The sequence below is a fragment of the Felis catus genome, chromosome B2 (assembly GCF_018350175.1).
Source record: "Felis catus isolate Fca126 chromosome B2, F.catus_Fca126_mat1.0, whole genome shotgun sequence".
In the NCBI taxonomy this organism is placed as follows: Eukaryota; Metazoa; Chordata; class Mammalia; order Carnivora; family Felidae; genus Felis; species Felis catus.
In genome coordinates this window covers 91,658,303-91,680,589 of record NC_058372.1, presented here as the reverse complement: position 1 = coordinate 91,680,589, position 22,287 = coordinate 91,658,303, and the positions used below count along the sequence as shown (strand labels likewise).

At 32.5% G+C, this 22,287-nt stretch overlaps 1 protein-coding gene across 5 annotated transcripts in view; it reads right to left on the bottom strand.

Annotated features, from left to right (window-relative positions):
• Positions 1-3,883: 3,883 nt before the first annotated feature.
• GRIK2 (glutamate ionotropic receptor kainate type subunit 2) overlaps positions 3,884-22,287 on the bottom strand; it is a 651,626-nt gene continuing 633,222 nt past the window's right edge. The window contains exons 15-17 of one of the 5 annotated variants that reach the window (XM_019831021.3): positions 19,190-19,440; positions 7,971-8,105; positions 5,477-5,615 (exon numbers count right to left, since the gene is read on the bottom strand). In XM_019831021.3, coding sequence (XP_019686580.1) covers positions 7,986-8,105; positions 19,190-19,440 — 371 coding nt within the window. In that variant the 3' untranslated portion in view covers positions 5,477-5,615; positions 7,971-7,985. Of the gene's footprint in view, positions 5,616-7,966; positions 8,106-9,668; positions 9,756-19,189; positions 19,441-22,287 lie in introns of those variants that run through there. The other 4 variants (XM_019831024.3, XM_019831022.2, XM_019831023.3 and 1 more) reach the window with 4 other exon arrangements.

Sequence of the window (22,287 nt, the reverse complement as noted above, 5' to 3'; positions counted from 1 at the left end):
CAGAAAATTAGAATGTGAAGTGGGCAGTGTGAGAAGCTGTCAACCAATCCGATTGTATCACAGAATTCTTAAAGGCACAGGAACCAGCTGTACAAAGTACATTAAGAACTAGTAATAGAGGAGGGAAAATACAATCAGGAGGACTTAATTTATTTTTAAAACAGTGGATCTCCATATTCCCTTGCCTCTTCTTGACTTCTGGGAGCCTGCTTTTTCACCAATTCACCAGTGACAGTATGTTATTCTGAAAAGATTAAAAATTCAGTACTCCAGGCTAGGGCATGCCAGGTCCAGCTGAAAGCCTAAGTACTATATTTGAAACAGGTGGTTAAGTGACCTCAGTTCTGAATACAGAATGTGGAGATCTCCAGTTCTCTTAAACAATGATTAGCAAAACACTGACCATCAGGGCCTTAATCTCTGGGCAAGAAATTAAAAGAAACTTTTTGTTAAGAATCTAACAGGACTAAGAGGAAATATCCAAAGATAGGGACATTTTGAAAAATTCATCAATGAATAGCCCATCTAGATAAATCTATGGCAAAGCTCAGGTAAGATAAATATTTTCTCTTACACATCTGTGCATGTAGAACTCCCAACTCATATTTTAGTCCCCTTTTCTTAATTATTTTTTTAAATTTTTTTAACTTTTATTTATTTTTGAGAGACAGAGCATGAATGAGGGAGGAGCAGAGAGAGAGAGAATCAAAAGCAGGCTCCAGGCTCTGAGCTGTCAGCACAGAGCCCAATGCAGGGCTTGAACCCACAAACTGTGAGATCATGACCTGAGCCAAAGTTGGACAGTTAACCGACTGAGCCAGCCAGGCGCTCCCCATTTTTCTTAATTATTAACAGGCTGCTAAGAATTAAAGACAAAAATTTGAAGAATACCTCTAACATAGAAGATAGGAATCCAAAGAAACCAACAGAAAAATGCAACTTGGATGAAACAGGTCTTTTCAGAAAGAAGGGAATGTAATAGGATTGCTATTGATGTTTTCAGAGATATAAGAGAAGATATTGCAGCCATAAAACAAGAAATCATAAAAATTAAAATAATTTAATGTCAAGAGAAGTCATCAGAGTGAACAGAGAAAGTAAAGGAAATCCTCAAAGCAATGATTCAGAAAGTTTTCCCCAAACCAAAGGACAACAGTACCTAAATAGAAAAAATTAGCAAAAGCCCAGCATGATGGATAAAGGTAGATCCATGCCTATCACTGGAATATTTCGAGACACTGGGGACAAAGAGATCAAAGAAACCTAAGAGAAAACTTAAAAAATCACAAAGCATCAAGGATCTCAATGATTTCAGGTTTTTCTACAAATAGACTAGAAGTAAGAAAGCAATGAAAAGACACCTTGAAATTCATCTAGGTATAAATTATTTTCAACTTAGAACTCTATACCCAGCAAAATTTATAATTACTAATGAAAGTAGAATAAAAGCATTCAGACATAATCAGAGATACAGAAATATCTCAAAAATGGAACTGTCCTGGACCTCTTCTCTAGAAGCCACCATAATTAGTGATACATCTAGAAGAGAGAAGATTAATATTAGAGGCAACAGGAGATTCAACATGATTGAGAATAAGATCCTCAGCAGGCAGAAGAAGAGAGGAGTCTCATACAGAGGGCCAAACATCAGTCCACATTGGGACAGTGTGACTCAAATTATAGGTACATTCAGGATTGTCATGACCAAAATCTTCACTGCCATTGTACCATCTTTTAAGCCTGAAAACATAATTCTCAGGTGATCCTAGTTCATATTGTTATTCACACTGTGCTTTCATTGATAAGACACTGATGATGTTTTTGCTGTACATTCGTGCTCTATTTCCTGCAACAGCTGGGTACTCTCGCCTATGAAAGTACTCTGCTTAAATTTACATTTCAGAGTTGGAGGTGGAGACAAGGAGCCTAGTCACAGAGTATATAGAACAGACTATTCCTGGTGATCAATTTTTGGTGTACACAACAACTAGATGCCATAATTCTGTTGTATACAATTTGTTGTATGTATATTTCAAAATAAACAAATATTAAAAAGTAACATTTTGCTAAAATACTTTTAAATCATTAGTGTTTAGGATATATACTCATTCAATAATAACAAGGAACATGTATTAAAAATGTAATTGAGTTGTAAAATATTAGAAACATTTTAACTCATAAAATATCCTTATCCAATTTACATATTTGTAAGATATAATATATCAACTTGGTGTTCTCATAGTGGTTAGGGCTGTTCATCTGTAAATATGTGAATTCTCCTTGGGATTTGGTATTCTCATAGTTGTTAGGGTTATATAGCCTCAATATAGATAGATAGATGATAGATAGATAGATAGATAGATAGATAGATGATAGATTAGATAGATAGATAGATAGATAGATAGATAGATAGATAGATAGATAGATAGATAGATAATAGATCATTGGTGTTTTAATCTGGTTGGGGTTATTTAGTTATGGCATATGTGAATCCATACCGCTAGTGTTTCATAGTGGCTGGAGTTACTTATGATACATGTACCTCCATTGATGACCTGAAGTTGTCAGGTTATGTTGTTGATTGTAATAGGTGTTCTCTTCCTGTCCTTCTTACAATTTAAGTACTAGGATAGAGAAAAATGCTGACTCCAATATACTACCTTCCCAGAGAGAAGACACATTTTTGCACTGGTTGAAATTATTTTTAAAGTAACCAAGATTTTATTAAGATTAAGAATAGTATCTCATAGATGCCTAAGTACCTATTAAGTAGGGAAATATCTGTTTGGCAATAATGTAGAAACCTTTTAGGAAATGGATAAAAATTCAATATTATACACTGTTTCTATATCCTAAATTACCATTAGAGTTAAAATACAGAAGGTGTTTTTACACTTTTCAAAATGTTTTAATACTTGAATAAAATGCCACATTTTATGAAAAATTGAAATCATTATTTCCTGACTTCTTAAAAATAATTAAAGTTGTAATTTCCTGTCTATTATTAAGTTAGTTTAATATAATGAAGAATTAAAATTAAAAACTGATTTAAAATTTCATTAGAATCTAATCAATAAAAAAACTTAATATTATCCAAAATCTGAACATTTTTATGAGATATGTTGAGGCTATTTACCATGTAAAAAAAATAATGCTGAGATGTTTAGGAGTGGCTTGTGTACCTCTCCAAAATTAAATTTGGTAACAAAATCATCATGGAAATATGAATTTTAATTTAAAATAACTGATACTAGAAATTTTCAAAATACTTGTTCATTTAATTTTTAATTTAATTAGATATCAGCAATTTGATTATGCAACTTCTCTGAGTTTAAAAAAATACAGAGGCTTTTCTTTTTTCTTTTTTTTTTTTTGGTCACTTCTAATTTAAATGGTTACCTTTTTTGCTTTAAAACAAAGTTCTGTCAGGATGTTAACATCTAAACCACATCATTACTAATTTGTTGGTATTGAGCCTATCTCCCCCTCTCCTTTTGCTGAATTATCAATGCACAAGGAATTCTTAAGTTGGACATGGGTTAAACTTCAAATATACTATTAGTAAACATTACACAGTCTTACACAACCCTATAAATATAGTCAATATCTACTCGTGGAAGAAGTAAGATCATGACTGCTGCTTCTAGAACTGCTATTTTTCTCATTTAAACTGCCATAAACCTAGAGATTACACTACAGCCCAGTCCAGCCTTTCCTACATCTGTGCAGTTCATCACTGAGCCTTTTTCTTCTTTTCTCCAGGTGGTTGGGAAGTGGCCATCCTTGATGATCTAGAAGGTTTCAGGAATCCCTGAATTCCCTGAATGCAATGAACATATTGTGCATTCATTTACACATACAAGAGAAAAATGAAAGTCAAAGCTGAAAGTAAAATGGACATAATTTTAATGTTTTTTTTTTTTTAATTTTGTGCATTGGATTCAAACAGCAAACTGTGTGCACTCAACTGTTATCACAATGTTGTCAAGAGGTCTGTGTCTTTTACCATTTTACACACAATTGTTCATTACAGTATGTTATCAGCCTCGTGGAAACCAGGGGTGTGGCATGGTAAGCAGTGGTGGTAGTGCACCTAGCTTTTATATTATCTAACTTGAAAATATTTCTCTTCTATGATTCCTTTTTTTCTTGATAAAAATAGTTTTCACCAAACGTTGGTGGTGCACACGCACTACCATTCATGCTTGGCATCACACCCCTGACAGGAACACATGTTCTTATTTTGTTGATAAAAAGTATTACAAAAATTTCCATACAAAAACTATTTTCATAGAAATCTTGCATTTCCACAAATAAACCTGAACATTTTTTTGAAAAAAACTGCTCAAGAATTTTGTTCATTTAACATTGTGACTGTATTGATAAATGCAGTCCGCTTCGAAGTTCTCCACACATACTTTTCTATAGATGAACAGTCCCCTTTCTCCTTTCACTGAGATCTGCCCAGGCTCCATCAAGTTCATTTAGAGCGGGAACGAGGGTTTAGATGAACATATCTGAATGTTAGAATGAAAGCTTCAGTCTTCCACATAAACATCAATACTCAGCCCTCTTTTACGACTTAAGACAAAGTTTGCAGAACATCATCCTTTTTCATTCAGAATCTCTGAACCAACTGTTGCCCTTTTATTCGGGGGATGGGATTGGGGAAAGGGTATAAGGGGGTAGGGTAAGGATCTGGTAGAGTTGTATGCTAAATCTCCTGCTTTAGTAAATTTAAGAAAAACATTATTGCCTTGGTAATTGACATTTCTATCTCAATCAGTGACACAGACTGTCAAAAGAAAGAAAGAAAGAAAGAAAGAAAAACACTGATGAAGATCTGCTTTATATTCCACTTGCCATGAAATTCAGATTTGTTTTGCATTACATTTTTTTTCACATCCTATAAAAACACATATCGTCTATTCAGATGATATTATACTGAGTAGCTGGGGGCTAGTAACATCATCACCTCTATTACCTGGGTGTCAGAAGACTGTACTGTTTCTTGTATCACTACAGTTTTTGCTGATTCCAAGTATTTTTATTCTTTAATGATTTCTTTTTTTTTTTTTTTTTACTGGTTACCCTTGGGACATCGATTTTCCACCTCCTGGCAACAGTTGGACTTCAAAAGGAACCTGTAATTTCCTACTGGACTGCATTTGAAACCAGCCACAAAATGCGCATGTCACATTCACTCAGAAGAAGGGAGGAACCCATGATAAACAGTGTAACCCAGTGTAACTTGGTTGATCCGTGATGCTTGCAAATCAAGTCTGATCATTGCAACTGCTTAGATCACAGAGTCTCTAGTTCATAGACACAGCGGCATGAGGTAACTCATTTTATTTTGCACAGGTTGCATATTTCCACAGGAAACATTCTCGCTAAATTGTTTGGAAAAAAAGACGACAGTTTGTGCTTGGGTGTTTGGCCTCCCAGCTTTATGCCATGGTTTCTTTACCTGGCAACCTTCTGTCGTTAAATGTGTGCATGTTGATAACTTCTTCTGTTTTCACAATGACTGGGGCCTGTGGCTTGTGTTTTAACCGTCGCTGGCACTTCAGGGACATCCTCAGTTCTTCCACCATAGCGCTACAGAAGGACCTCTAGGAACAACACAGAGAATGAAATATTACAAAACAGATACACTGCAACTGCCCAGAAATAATATTAAACTCATTTTCAACAGACTTGTCAACATAAAAGCCTTGAAGGTTTGAAATATTTCATTAAGAAGATTATAACAGTTGTTGCACTTTTAATAAACAACTCATGATATTTCAAATATTTTTATCAAAGTGGGCTAGTTTAAAGAAAATCTCCACCCGACAGTGAAATTAACTGCCAACAAGGAATGCACATAGTATGCATATGTTGAATAAGATTTTCAGATGTAAAATTTATTAACATCATGAAATATAAATCTACCTTAAAATTTAAATACAAACACATATACACAAATCAATAACCAGAAATCCATTCTTGATTTTTTAACAAATAGAAGAAATGTACTACTTTTAAATCACAACATGAAATATGAAAATTTTCTTTAAACATGGATTCTACATTGTGCATCTCAAAACAGAACAAAAATAGTACTCACACATTTAGACATAAAAACATGGAAAATAATTTCTGGTATTCATCATATCTTGGTGTGATTATGCCTATAAAGCTATCGATGATGATTACAAACAGATATGATTTAATCATGAAATGACAAACTGTAGCACGTTAAAAATACATGAATATTAATTTTTTGTCAACATAGGCTTCATGACTGAAAGCTGGCAAATAAGTTATTCCATGAAGAAAAAATGACCCTATAAATATTATTTTAATTCCCATTTCATTGGCAATAGATTTTGTTAGAAATTCTGTATATCTGGGGCTCATTATTACACATTCCTCACAATTCCTATTACAGAGTCATATATGTGAAACAAAATTTTGTTAGTCTCCTTCCCCAGTTAATTGAGATACACATGTATTAGTTACATATGAATCAGATTCATGGACAAGTTTCATATTGTAGTTGGAATTCAGATGGGCTGAGGCTTAGGCTCTTTCTGTGCAAGCACTAAAAGTACGAACAACAACCAAAAATGTGGACAAATATGAAAAGTTTATACAATTCCTAACAGTGATATGAAAACAGTGAAATAAACCTAATCAAGTTTGCGTATGAAGACATTTTTTCCTTTAGATGTTGCTGCTTTATCGTTTATCAGTTTAGGCTAATTCCAAAATAATACAGAATAAAATATTTAATACCATATATGTGCCTTATGTTTGTAAAAATATTTTGCATGCATAATCTTTTGTGTCATTCAAACTAATACTTTGAATTAAAGTAGGCATCTATGTGACAGAAAACTGATTCAGAGAAAAGGCAAATAAATCACTTTCTGTGGCTCATACCTGAGACTACAGCAATATATCCTGATACCCAATTTTGTGATTTTTGACCCTGCCTTAGTATCTTTTGTCCATTATTGGCTATATCTTCATTTCTCTTCTATGGGCTCCTGAACAGTTTCCTTATTGGTATTCCCAACTCTAATGTCTAGGCTACCCTTCTCCAAAGGCTCACAAATAACAGAAAAATCTATTTTTAAACCAGTTATTAATAGCATTTCCTTGTCCAACAAACAGATAAAATCCAAATGTCCTGTTTTTTCCCCATCATGACTTCTATGATTCAGCTTTCCTCCTTCCTCCTCAATTTCCCCTCTCCATTTCTTTTTTCTCTACATATACTCTTCTCTGCTTGGACCTCCAGGATTTTTTTCTCCTTCGCTTCTTGCTCTAGTGCCCTGCAGAATTCTTTCACCCTTCATATCAATCCAACTTTATCCCTTGTCTCAGGACATGACTCATATTTTCAGTTATTCAGAAATCACTTTCCAAATGACCAGAATCGTTATTTCATTCAATGTGGTTTTGTCCCTCTAGCATTTTGCACTCATTGTCATGTTTTTCTATCTGGCCTGTCTTCTGTGTATCCTTCTCACTAAATTGTAAAGAGCAGAAATCAAATTCTCGTGGCAATGAATGAGCACACATGTATTCTTTAAATGTTGACTGAATTTTAACAACAGCTACACATGACCCTAATATTTGAATTCTAATTTAACAGTGCGTTTAATTCATTTGCTTAAAAGTTTTTTCAGAAGCTTAGTAAAATGCATGTCTATGAGTTATCTGATTAATCAGGTAAAACTTTGGCATTTGTTTAATAACATTAAATTCGTAAAAATATTAATTTATTAGTACTTGTAATGGGTGATGATTAAATGCTACACATGGATTTCCCATTAACTACAGTTACTGCCATGCATTATTTATAATGTGTTAAATTATACAGTTCAGAAGTTCATGAATTATATTTCTATTAAAGGATTTATATGACACTGACAGCCAGTAGATGGACACAGTGTTTCTCATTGCTTAATACCTACTATTAGATGTACTTATTAAGAACATGATGATAATGATGATGAAGATGGTGATGATGACAACACTGTAGAAATGGAAAAATCTGACTCCAAAAGGGGGAAGAATACATAGTCTTGAGGTAACTTAGTCTTGGCTCTCTGTTGAAACATTTAACAGAAGAATTGATTAGATAATAAAACAAGGTCAGAACTCGATGCCATTGACACTTTAAAATGTTATAGGATGTGAAAAACGTTGAATTGTCTGAAATAAGCCTTCATTTAAAATGAATAAGTTTTGCAATGCTAAATAAAACCCTCTTCTTGGCAAACTCGATTTTTAGACATTTTGAATATATTAGTTCTAATAAACTAATTATTATTTTTTGTCCATACTAAAAGAGTGTCCTAAACAGCTGATTTCCTTTGGGAAAAAAAAAATTATAAATATACATACCCATTCAACTATGAAATGACTCAATTTTATTTCTAGTACGTGAAAGAGTAAAGTATATTTAGTACCCTATACTTAACTTCAGACTACAAATAAAGGCATATAAAACTCTTTTAAGTAATTTTATATAACATTTATATTGTTGAGTAATATAAAATGTAGGTTAAAAAAGTCTGCACCAATCAAAAACCACAATACCATCACCTTTTATAAATTAAAATTATCTTAAATAAATTATATTTGCAAATTTAGAAGTTCTGAAAATTATAAGCATGTGACCCCGCCATTACTATTTTAGGCTTTATCTAGTCTACAAAACTATTAGAAAGTGAACATTTTAATCAAGCAGGCTTTAATCAACCAACCAATAGCTTGGTTTTATTTAATGTCAAATTACTACTTTTACTATTTTTTTCTTGGAATGAGTGGTATTTTACCAGTTCTCTTGATCTATTAGTGTATGTTTACCTAGAAAATAGTTTTATTTTAGGTTATTAATAAAGTCACCATGAAACCATGGGTTCTCTTCTTGTAGAATATTTCTAATCCTTCACAAAACTATGGAAAATTTAGATCTCAGTAAGAGTTTAGAATCTACATGGAAAACTTAGAGAATTTAATGATATCATAAAGCACTGTTCATTTGTGGCACTAGGACAAAAACATATTCTCTACTTTTTTTTAAGCTTTAGAATGCAAATTCCATATTGTAATCTGTGTTAAAATCTAAAGTTGAAACTTCAGAAATGATGGTGAATTATAGTTGTTTCCCTGTGCGGTATGTTGCTAAAAAATTACTATATCTAACTTTTAAATAAGGTTCTAATGTCATTCAAGAGACAATCTGTCTTTCCTACTTCATATAATAATTGGAACTTTAAAAATGCCTTTTTATTGAAATATTAAATAAGGTTTTGAAAAACCCAAGTGCATGTAACAGGAGTTTCTTGGATTATAATAAAGAAGAAGAAAAAGGGGGTAGGGAGGAGGAGAGGAGAAAGGAGAGGCAGAATAAAGAATAAAAGAAAAAGAGAGCAATAGAGAGGGGAGGAAGGAAGTAGGGAGGGAGGGAAGACAAAGAGGGAGGAGGGTGAGAGGAAGAGAAAGAAAACTATGTTGCTTTTCAAATCACTTCTTAGGAATGGAAAACCACAAATTGTGTCATTAAATAAGGTAACTTTCTTAGGGTGAAAACAACAACAAAAATGTTTCTCCACATTAATATAACAGACTACAAAAAGAAAAAAGAAAGGCACAAGGATACTAACCATTATTAAAAACCTCTTTTAGTAAGTTTCAAAAGTTTACTAAACAGTGTCTGGATGGTAGGGTGGCACTAACCAAATAGAAGATTCCTGAAAATGAAAATTTAAATCTTTGAGCTGTTAGCATGTATAATTGCATTTAACTTAGTAAAACTCATTATAAAATTCACTATATTTAATGAGGCAACCTGTATTTACACATCTCTAATTCTATAAAGGATGAAGGTCCGGAAACTTTAAAAGTATAAATGTGGCTATATTTACATTGTTTTTAAATAAAGCTGTATTTTTATTTGGAGTATATAATAAGACAACATAAAAAGTCCACAGAAAAAATGTTCCACGAATATCATTATTGGTGTATAGAATAATTTATTCTGAATAGCTTAACTTTCTAATTTACAGATATGTTTATATGATCACATGATGTGACAGCACTTGGCAAAACACATATTTTTTTTTTAATATTAGAAATCTAGTTGTAAAAATGTTCCACACTGGACACTGGCATAAACTCCACTTTTAAGTTAAGACCTTTATACCTATCAATGTCTTTTTTAAAAACAGCAACTGATGAAAAATAACCAATTTGAATTTTTAAACTTTGAAGCTTGTCACTTTCAACTTGAAAATATGTTGTCATTTATCACCCAGAGGAGAAATAATCATAAAATATTATACTGTACGACCAAGTCTGTATTTAGCATTTATTTTTTAAGGAGGAAACTATTTTACATGTCTTGCTGTCTATTCTTTGATAGTATAAATGATACTCTAATATTCATTCAGAATAATTTGCAACCATTTTTGCATACTTGAAATTTCCTACTTGAAATTCCATCAAAAATATTCAAGCTACTTCTATCAGATTTGTAGCTCAATATTCTAATATATACTAGCTTATATCAACTAATCTGCCTTTTCTAATGTTGTATTTAATTTTCAGAGAGTGTGAGTGGGGGAGGGGCACAGAGAGAGAGGGGGACAAAGGATCCCAAGAGGGTGGTTTTGCTGACAGCACAGAGCTCAACATGGGGCTCCAACTCGAGAACCATGAGATCATGACCTGAGCCAAAGTTGGAAGCTCAACCAGCTGAACCACGTAGGTGTTCCTAAATTGTTTTGTTTTGTGCTTGTCCTTTAAATTGATTGTAATCTGGGGACACCTGGGTGGCTCAATCCGGTGAGTGTCCAACTTCGGCTCAGGTCATGATCTCACAGTTCCTGAATTTGAGTCCTGAGTTTGAGCCCCACGTTGGGCTCTGCTCTGACAGCTCAGGGCCTGGAGCTGCTTCACATTCTGTGTCTCCCTCTCTCTCTCTGCCCCTTCCCCACTTGTGCGCCTGTGCGCTCTCTCTCTCTCTCTCTCTCTCTCTCTCAGAAATAATAAATGAATTAATAAAATAAAATAAAATAAAATAAAATAAAATAAAATAAAATAAAATAAAATAAATGGTTTGTCATCTGGTCATGGATAACCAGTCTGTTCTCAGACACTTTTCTAATTAATTTTTGATGCTGTGGGCCATTTGACCATGAAGTCCAAATCACACATAGTGAAGACAAACCCAAACAGTCACTGATCCCTGCATACAATTATCCCATATTAGATAATAGCTAATCAACTAAATAATAACTAAAATGGAATAAAAGTATAAAGAATGTAAGATGCAATATTTTATATAGGCATTGCTGTATTAAATGGAGAAAATAATTGCCATTTAATATGACATATTCCTTTTGATCTATACTCTTTTAATTAACAGTATTTTTAAAATATCAAAGAGCAAATGCTGTACATCAGAAGTATAAATTGACCTAAGGCTATATGAATGTAACAGTGAAGCAATGAGAGATGGAAAGTGACTAGTTAATACACTCATGTCAAAAATATATATAGCAACTTTGATCTTGATATTCAGTTCTAGAGCAGCTATCATTTTGAAAAAAATATGTTATTTAGATAAGCTTTGCAGCTGTCAGACGGGACTTTTTACATGCAGTATCTGCAGTGATCTTATTGCTTAATCACTTTAATTTTACAGCTAGAGAAACTCAAACTCAAGAAGTCGTTATCTAAGGTTATGCATGTAACTGGCATGAGAACTAAAAGAAGAATGCTGTTCTCTTGATTACCATTCTACGAATGTCTTATTATTTTAGCTTGCTTCATTAACAGTGATTTGAATTTCAGTAGAGCCTTTTACCTGGATGCTGTTCTTAATAAATGTTAATTTTTGAATAATAAGTAATAAATCAGACAAAAAATTATGGGGCAAAAAGAAATACATTTTTTAATGAATAAAATGACAAAGCATCCTATGCTTTAGCCTGGATTATTTTACAATGATAAACTTACCCAAAGATTAAAATATTCTCAGAAACCTTGACTCTTACAGAAACAATTGCTGAATATTTTATATTGCATTTAGCAAATACAGTGACACAGAAAGATGAAGCATCATCATACATTTTTATACTTCCCCTACTTAAGCTAGAAAAATCAATAAATAAAGTCTGAAAAGCTTCAACACCACCTTGGTCAATATAACTATGAAATGCATTTTTAAGAAAAAGCAATGTTAATCATCACATTCTTGCTAGTTGTCATACAATTTTCAACAAAACATATAACATCTAAATATCTAATGCCTAATTCCAGGAAAGCTCTCTCTTTTTAAGATCCAGAAGTTAAAATGTATCAGCTTTATGAATAATAATAAATATGTTACAGCAACCGCTGCTTATTATATGCCAGACACATGCAAAAACTTCTATGTATATTAACAATCTTAATTTTTAAAACTTTCATCTATGTTATATTCATAACTCATTTATTTGTGTATTTTAAGTGATGTATGGAAAGATTAATTTTATCCAAAGTTGAATAAAGTTGACAAGTGACCTCAAATCTTTTTTTTTTATTCCGAAACTCACGCTTAATTGTCTAGGAAAGTGAAATAACTAGACAGTGCTTATGATCAAAGCCCACAGTCTTTTTATCTATTTTAAACTCCTACTCCATACATTTCATCAATGCAACTTCAGGAAGGAAAACTATTAGGAGAAATAGTTAAATATGCTGCCTCCACTTGTGCAATATGTTATAGCTTAAGTCGTGTGAGACGAGGCATCTTTGACTTTGGGAACCACTTGACCCTTGGGACAAAACCTCATCTGCACAATATGGATAATGATCATTGCACACTCCTCAGGGTAATACTGTATTCAAATGAGACATTGCTCTTTAGAAACTCTAAAGTCATTTCTAAAAACAAGGTAGCGAAATTACTATCAGTCAAGCTACAATTTTAAAACATCATTTATGGGCATAAACAGGATGGCTCATCATAAACAAATGACTTAAAAATCCTTTTGCTGATTTGGAACTAGGTTGGAGAATAAAATAAAGATTGGCATCTCATTTTTAAGTATGATTTTATATTTATGTTTAAAAACATTTTTAAAAGCCATCCAGTTAATCTTTATTTAGGTCATTTATAGAAATGAAGAGATGCTCTGCTCTCAGAGAAAAGCAGTAACTTAAAGACAATACGTAATGAACTATTTGTCCAAAGTTTTTTTTTTTTTTGCAACTTTTAACTTTTGAATAGCAACATGTTTTATGGCTAAATTTTACTATACTGAAAATTTACTTAGAACTTTTAACTTCTAAAATTTTAAATGTAAGAGACTGTTAAAAACTGAGAACAAACTGAGGGTTGATGGGGGGTGGGAGGGAGGAGACGGTGGGTGATGGGTATTGAGGAGGGCACCTTTTGGGATGAGCACTGGGTGTTGTATGGAAACCAATTTGTCAACAAATTTCATATATATAAAAAAAATTTCATGCATTAAATCAATGAAAGGCACAGCTATTCTGTGTTTTAATAGGCATTACTTGCAAAAGGTAAATATTGAAATCTGTACTGTTGATTTATAAGAGTATTTGCACTCCTATATCTTATTCAATAAATGACTTCTTGTAAAAAGTATTGCTCCTGATGGAACAAAATTCTTCGGCATTCTGAAAGCAACAACCTGTTTTCATTCTTCTGGTTCCACGAAATACAGATTCAGTCAGCTTTGAAAGTGTTTCCTAATACATACTCTTTCATCTAGGATCCCTAGTCTTTCAGCTTTAAACTAAACCACCCTGATTTTCTCTTTATCATTCCCCCAAATTGCATTGTTTTCATTCCTATGGCCTTCTTCTGTGAGTTACAACTTCCTTTTACATTTGTTATTCAACTCTAGACCAAAGAGCATTGTATGTGCTCTCAAAAACATTTTTAACTTTCAGTGTCTGGAAAAAACATCATTATTTAGAGGTTATCTGGAGTATGATATACCAGCATTCTATAATACAAAGAACTGCATTGACTAAAATGTACTATATCATGGAAAACAACAATACAAAATAGTTCTTACAATGTACTTCAATCATCTTAAAGGAAAACTCAAATCAATACAAATTCAATATCTGAGCAATAATTTATATTTTTTATTTCTCAGACATTTTTAAGACATTTTGTTTATACTTAATAAAGAGTATTTTTGTTGCTAAGATTTTTCATGTCAGGAAACTCAAAGATTCATGTTCAAACTATTCAACAAAAACAATCTTTACAGGCAAATACATTGCAATTGCACAAGAAAGAAAATATTTCTGTATATAAATCAGACAAAATATTAAACTATGTAAGTTATATTACTATTCTTGTGGAAATCAAAAGAAGTCAGAATTATGTACATCTTTTAAAAGAGGACATCTTAAATATTTAAGAAATGAGTACTTTTAAACATAAATTAATTATGTCATAAGATAGTTTAATGAAAATTAAAATTATTACAATCACTTCTAATTCATGCTTACAAAACCAATATACTCTAATACATACTACCGGGCAAAACAAAATTCTGTATATTTAGTAGCTTTTTTCAGTTATACAGTAAGACTTAGAGAGAAACAGGACTTTCAAACATATCCACGTAAACTGAAATGCACGGATAATTGCCTCAGATACAAAACAGTTTCTTGGATTCTTACTGAATGAAACTTAAGTCGTAATATTTTTTAAATCAGGGAAAAGGTAAGGCAAGAAGAAATAAATTAGAAAGTTCACATGTTGATTAGTTACTTTTTCAGACGTAATAGAAAAAGAAAAACTTTTTCAAGGATCTTTCCAAACAGTCAAGTTATACTTTGGAAAAATCAGAAAAATAAATATTTATTTATTTAAAAGTTTGAATAAATGAAAAGCAATGTATCTTTGATGCATTAATATTTGCATCAAAATTAAAACCATGAATTATTATGAAAATTGTAATACACCATCTTGTGGTTATCTGAAAGGAATGCAATTTACAGTTTTTGAATTTTTAAAGTCTGTATATTTCAGCATTTTCTTCTGTTTTCCAATTTAACCTGCCTTCATTTAAAAATGGTACTTTCTTATACTACTCTTAATTATCAAACAACTTGAAAATATAAAGTTATAGTCATCAAGACCTATTTGTTCCACTTATATTTTATAAAATATGTGCTATAAAAGACATCTTATTTTCTGCTTTATATAGCAATAATAATAGCTATTAATTTTATTATCCTCATTAGAGGTAAGACTTGACATGGGAAGCTATTAGCTATTCATAAATTTTTCCATAAAGTTCATATTCAACTAGAATTGCGTCTATATTGTATCTGGCAGCCTATTTAGATAAAGAGAAGAAATTTCATTTTTTAAATACTGGAATACTATAGTCTAAAGAAAGAAGGAAGAAAATGGAGAAAGAGAAGGGAAAAGAATTATGGAATTATGAATAATACATCGTTGCTTACCTTTAATGTGAAAAATATAATTCATTGCATGTTTGGCTCTCAATAAATAATTATTGAGTAAATGAATGATTTCACAAATATTTACCTTATTTTTAAAATGTAATTAAAGGCACAATTATAAGTGTAAATAAACTGTGAACTTCTATATGTCCTCATGCATATTTCAGGATAAAATCTAGGAATATTTTATGGCTAGTGTTAATAAATTAAGTAAGGTGCTAAACAAACTGTATAACTAAATAAAATCTTTTTCTCAAGAAAGTTAAAGAAGAATTGAGCCCAAGAACCTAATTTATCCCACTAAATAAAATGGGCCACTTTTAATAAACCTACAAGTATTTGTTTTAGAAATATAGTTCTTTTGAACTATGTAGAAACATAGTTCTTTTTTATTTTTTTTATTTTTTTAACATTTTATTTATTTTTGAGACAGGGAGAGACAGAGCATGAACAGGAGAGGTTCAGAGAGAGGGAGACACAGAATCTGAAACAGGCTCCAGGTTCTGAGCTGTCAGCACAGAGCCCGACGCAGGGCTCGAACTCACGGACCGAGAGATCATGACCTGAGCTGAAGTCGGCCGCCCAACCGACTGAGCCACCCAGATGCCCCAGTTCTTTTTTATTCTTTATGATACACTTGTTAAAACAGTTCACTAGAATGAACTTCATTATTAATTTAAATACAAAGAAATAGGTAAATAAATAGATGATAGATCAATCTACCTTATGCCAACAGGCACTATTTGGGACCTCAAAGATGCAAACCAAAGACACTAGGTCTTTGACCAAAGGAACTAAAAGTCTAATAGGGAGAGTGGCAACCACACAGAAAAAGCTACAAATGCTTAAAATAGTGTGCTAAGGGAGAATGGAGATATGCAGAAGCTTCACAGAAAAAAAAGATGTCTAGACTTAATGATGGATGCGGTTTAAATGGGCAAAACACCTTCCCAGCTTTCTCAAAGGAGGGGAAACTGTTTTTGGAATTATGACAGTACCTGAAATCACCTAAGTATAAAAAAGTAAAATGTACATGTCATATTTTTTTCATTGAAATAGGAAATGAAAACCTAACACCATCTTGTGGAAATAACTGTGTTATGTACCCAAATCCATTATATCCTATTGATTAAGGAAAGCTTTCTGGGAAAGTTGATACTTAGTCTTGAATGCCTAACCTAAAATGATGGTGAGAGGTTGCCAGGTAGAAAAATGGTCAAGATTTGTTCAAATGAAATGGAAGAGGATTTGAAAAAGCTGAATGACCTTGGAAAATTGAAAGTAATTTAGTCTGGCCAGAGTAAAGGTACAAATTGGAGAGAAGCAAAAAATAAAACTACAATGGTAGGGACAGATCCCGAAGTGCCTCATGTGCTAAGCTAGTGAATTTGGATTTCATTTTGGAAGCTATGTGGAGACAGGGTGTGAAAAGCATTGGGGAATAGGACTAATAACGCTCATGTAATATCAACATAGATGTTTCTTTCCAATGTAATGTTTCATCTATTTCAGTCAAAAAGGGTACATTACATTCCTTTTCCTTAACTTTTTAGGTCCTACAGGTCCATAGAAATTCAGGAGAGCTGGTTGATATGTGGAAAATCCAACTAAACTAGTTATTTATAATAATATTGAAGAAGGTTTTTTACAGATTTAAATCCCTAGATTCTTTGCTTTTTGTTTTTGTTTTTTGTTCTGTTTTTTAACGGAATGTTTATACATTAATTGTGCGTTAAAGACAAGGCCTAGGCAAATCATATGACTAGGATACCGAGAGACAAGAGCAATAGAACACCACATGTTTAAAGAAATTAATTCATTTGTTTTATTTTAATACTGAGATATATCTTTAATACATATAGAAGATTTGAGGTTCCAATTAGAAAACCCAAATTCCTTCTGTATTTTTGGACTCATTTTAAGCATTATCTAACCAAATAACACATTTATTGGCAAATTATAGTAAAAATGGAAATTGAGTTAATATATTTTGTCTTTGATCAGTTCTTTGGATTTGACTTTAAAACTCATTTTGACACTACAAAAAGGATCATAACATAAAAAGTGTACTTAGACTTACTTGTCAGTCACAACAAATGTTTGACTTAGCTAAGTCAGCAGATATAGCCATCCTGAATATTGTGGGGGGGATTTTTCAAAATTTGAATTGGTTACTTTCCTCACGGATAAAATGAGACTATCAAAATGGTCATTTATAAAAACATTATTTTGAAGTGCTAAATACTGTAGTTAAGTAAAAATATAGAAATGTTGTATCCAAAATTTTGATTTCAGAAGGATAATTGCAACACAAATTACCAAAGACACAGAAAACGTTTTTGCTTTTCAAAAATAGTTTTAAAGGTGTAAGTGCTCAAAGAATATTTGCAGAATACATTTACCTTAATGTATGATATTATTTTTAATTTCATATTTTTACTCTTCATATTTACCAATAAAAATTAATAAACCTTTTGAAAATGAAAGAGAATATAATATCACTGTGACACAAGGTCTAAAAACTTAAGCCCTAAAAAATGTTTTTTTATTAAAAACAAAAGAGGGGCCCCTGGGTGGCTCAGTCAGTTAAGCATCTGACTTCTCTGCTCATGATCTCATGATCTCACAGTCACGAGTTCCAACCCCATGTTGGGTTCTGTGCTGACTGCTCAGAGCCTCAAACCTGCTTCGGATTCTGTGTCTCCCTTTCTCTCTGCCCCTCCCTTGCTCACATTCTCTCTCTCTCTCAAAAATAAATAAACATTAAAAAATTAAAAAAAATTATGTTTACATACAAAAAGTAAATGAAATGCCAGAAGACTTAAAAATGGTAAAGCAGTATTTCATGTTTAGAGCTATAAATTTACATACAAAACGTGGCATGTACCATCTGAAAGAGAGATCTTTCTATAAATATTCTTCATATTTATAGAACTGAGGAAATTATAGCACTATAAATATATAATTTGAATGAGATTCACAAGTATTTCAAGAATGGAACAGAAAGACATTTGTACAAAATATTAAATGTATTAAAATCCCAAGAAAATATGCAATAGTCTCAGGTGTGTATATACATTCTTCTAAAGACTCTGGTGCAAAGGAATAAAGGATTAAAAGTAACATTAAATGGCAATAAAGGAACCACACTATTTTCACATTCACTAATTTAGAAAATTAGCTGTTATTTCCACAATGCAAGTTAAGATTTCTTTTTTCCATTAGAAATTTATTGCACTAAAAATCTTCAAACAAAAATTTCATTTACCCTCTAACTTGAAACTGTTCTTCAGGATTGTATTTTAAAGCACTTTTTATCTGCAGAGAAGTACTTCTCTTCATATTACAATTTCTTATTTTTGCTTCCTTCATTAATTAACTATATTCCTCCATTAAACTAACCACAAAGAACTTCAAGCAGCCAAAGTCTCTTCCTTTTCAGGCTTCAGTAAAAGGAGAAATAGCCACTTGTCCTGAAGCTGGCTCCGATTTAAACATATCATGTTTAAATTAAAAAGCACAAAGCTGATCATGATTCTTTCTGTGAACCTTTGTTAGATAACGAATGGCAGAAGGCAATTAGCGGTCACCGTTCTAAGAATTACCCTTGGTTGGAAAGATCAAAAATAGTTTGTTTTATTATCACAACAATTGCCTTAAATTGTAAAAAAGTGACATTTACCTTTTCCAATTGAGCGTTTTTTTTGGACTTGTATAAAAACTCTCCCACTGCCACAAAAACGGAGAGCACCAGGCCGGCTGCCAGAACAATGAAGATGCCACCAATATTTTGAACCCCCAGGGCACTGGCCTCTTTGCTCTCTTCCTCTGGACAACCATTGCCCCTCCACCACTTTTCCTTCATCATGTGCAGCTTGCCTTCCTCTTGCAGCTGAAGAATTGCTATGGTGATTTTGTCTCTGTATGGAGAACCTAAGAAGAGAGAAGATAGGTTAGCTATTGCAAGGAAACTGGGGTTTTATAATTAAAGGCTAACATGATCAGAGGAGGGCAGAACTTTTTCCAGACACTCCAAAGTAGTCCAGTATTTATGTTCAACAGAAAAAAACAACTGGAAGATGACAAAGAACAGACAGTTAAGATAAGCAAGTAACAAGATAAAGTAGTGCCTTTCTGATTTTGAACGATAGAATAAAATTTGTTTTTAAGGAAGAAAATGTCTCTTTTTAAAAGGCAGACAACTCAGCACTGGAAAATAAGTAAAGCAGAGGTAGAAACCTAAAAAAGACATTATAGAGTGCCAGGATAGTTCGCTAATATTTAGGAATCTTTCCACATTGAAAAAGAGCATTCATAAACCCGTAATCTCTATTTTTAGGAAAGTTGTGGGGAAAATTGTGTTCCGCATGAATAAGTGCAATAATTTAAGGCAATTATGATTAACAAGCTGTATTCAGGGATAGCTAATACTTTGCAAATCATAGGTAGTCATTTCTGTTTTTTTTATTTTATATGAATAAAAGAAATAAAAGGCTTATACAGGACATGGATCATTCAAAAATCATAATGACAATGCATAAGATTTTTGGACAGTTTATGTGTTATTTTGTGCTTTGGAGGGAAATGTTCTTTCCAGTGGTGGCAACAGTATAAATGAAATTTAGTATTTATGGTAATGGGGGTAGATATTAATCTGCATTAGCCATCATATCATAAGTAAGAGCTTTTCTAATTGGTTGCCCAGAAGCATAGAATAATATTGAACTACAAGCATCTTTCAACACCCATCTCAAGGGATTGGTGTTACTTCTTTTTCCCACCTGGAAATAGCCTGTATCTAAAGATTCATCTTCTTTCCTCGAACACTATACTGCACATTCCATTTTTCTGCATATACTCATTCATAAGTTTTTCTGCTTACATAAGAATACTAATTTTAGTTTGTATTCAATATTGCCTCTGATACCTTTTTTTTTTACTTAAATATACCTACAGGGACCTATACTGAAACTTTATTTTTGCTAAGAGTGATTAAAAACCTCATCAGGAAACTATTCTGCCTCAAAAGGGATACCACTATATATCTTGCTTTTACTTGCTTAATATAACACGACCAATTCAGACTCACTCTCTTCGCAGGAATAGTCAGGCTAAAAGCAGAAAAACAAGGGAAATCATAGCCAGTAAATAGCCTGTTGAAAAAGTTGGAGGAGTGATGATCTACTAAATCCAGCTGGTGAGTTGTTTCTTTAACGTAATCCTTAATCTTAGTCAGAAGAAATGTGTAACTATAATGCTTCTATACAACATTTCTACAGCTTTCCTAAAAAAGGGACATTATCCATTCCGATATTTAGAACTCAAATATTTTATTTTCACTGTACATTTAATTCTTCATGATAATAAAGGAATGTCTGCCTCTTGGCTTCTTTGCTGTGCTCTCTTCCAAATGCCACTCTGATAAAAATATTTAGTTTAAAATCAGTCCTTCACCCACTTCAGGTCTCAGTGGATGTCCCTTTCTACTTTGATCACTAACTAGACACTCAGCCTAGGTCACTTTTATTATTATTATTATTATTATTATTATTATTTACCTTTCAGGATGAGACTTATTTTCCTATGTAGATTATAAACTATTTGGAATAGATTATATTTATCTATCTATGTATATCTATCTATCATCTATTTCTATCATGTATCATCTACCATAATTCTCAATATTTTCTCACATAATAGGCTCTCAACAAATATTTCATATTATGGGGAGCATAATATCTGACTGAGGCATTCCTAACATAATGTAAGAGTAAAAACCTAGCGTTTTCAGTCTCTCTGACATGTATTTAAAAACCATAAATTAAGGCCATCTGTTTGGCTATCAAGTTTTCATTAGTTCACTGCATCTAACCTAGCACCAGATTCAAGGTCACTTTTATGTTGAATTGCCATTCTGATTAACCATGTGTATTCTCAGCAAAATAAATGTTCGATTGAGAGGAAAAAAAATCTCCTTTAAGCAGAATTGCAGTTCATTAAATATGTCTTTTAATTAGAAATACAGAATCTGAAGCAAATTTGTGCTGATAGAACTTGTGAAAATGGCCACATATGACTAATATAAAACGTGATTTGGGGGCCCCTGGGTAGCTCAGTCGATTGAGCGTCAGACTTCGGCTCAGGTCATGATCTCATGGTTTGCGGATTAGAGCCCTGCATTGGGCACTGTGCTGACAGCTCAGAGCCTGGAACCTGCTTCAGATTCTGTGTCTCCCTCTCTCTCTGCCCCTCCCCCTCCTTTCTCCCTCAAAAATAAATTTTAAAAAAAATTAAAAAAAATTAAATGTGGTTTCTTTTCTGGAAGCACAATTGTAAGCAAAATTTGGGGTGATAGTGACTTGAAAAGTAGACTTTCAAATATGAAAAAGTCTTGATCTAGCCAAGTAATATTTTTGAGCCAGCTTATTTCTCATCCTGAACAATATTGAAAGAATACCATTTTATTGCCAACTTGCCATAACCATTAAACTGCATTAGAATGTTTATTCTAATATCTTCAAACACAATATTCTCCCCCTACTTTCTCAAAATAAGGCACAGACAAAAGCAACCCACTTTTCAAGAAATGATAGATACACTTTGATGTCTTGCTTGGCTGTGCTTCCTATTTCTAGCACTTACTGTAAACTTGAAAATTTCTCATTGCTAGCAAATCTCCCCATACTTGTTTCCAACATAAATATAGTAATGTGTAAATAGAATTTGGGTTAAATCAAAGCTACAAAGTTAATATACCTCATTTAGAGGTCTTTAACAAGA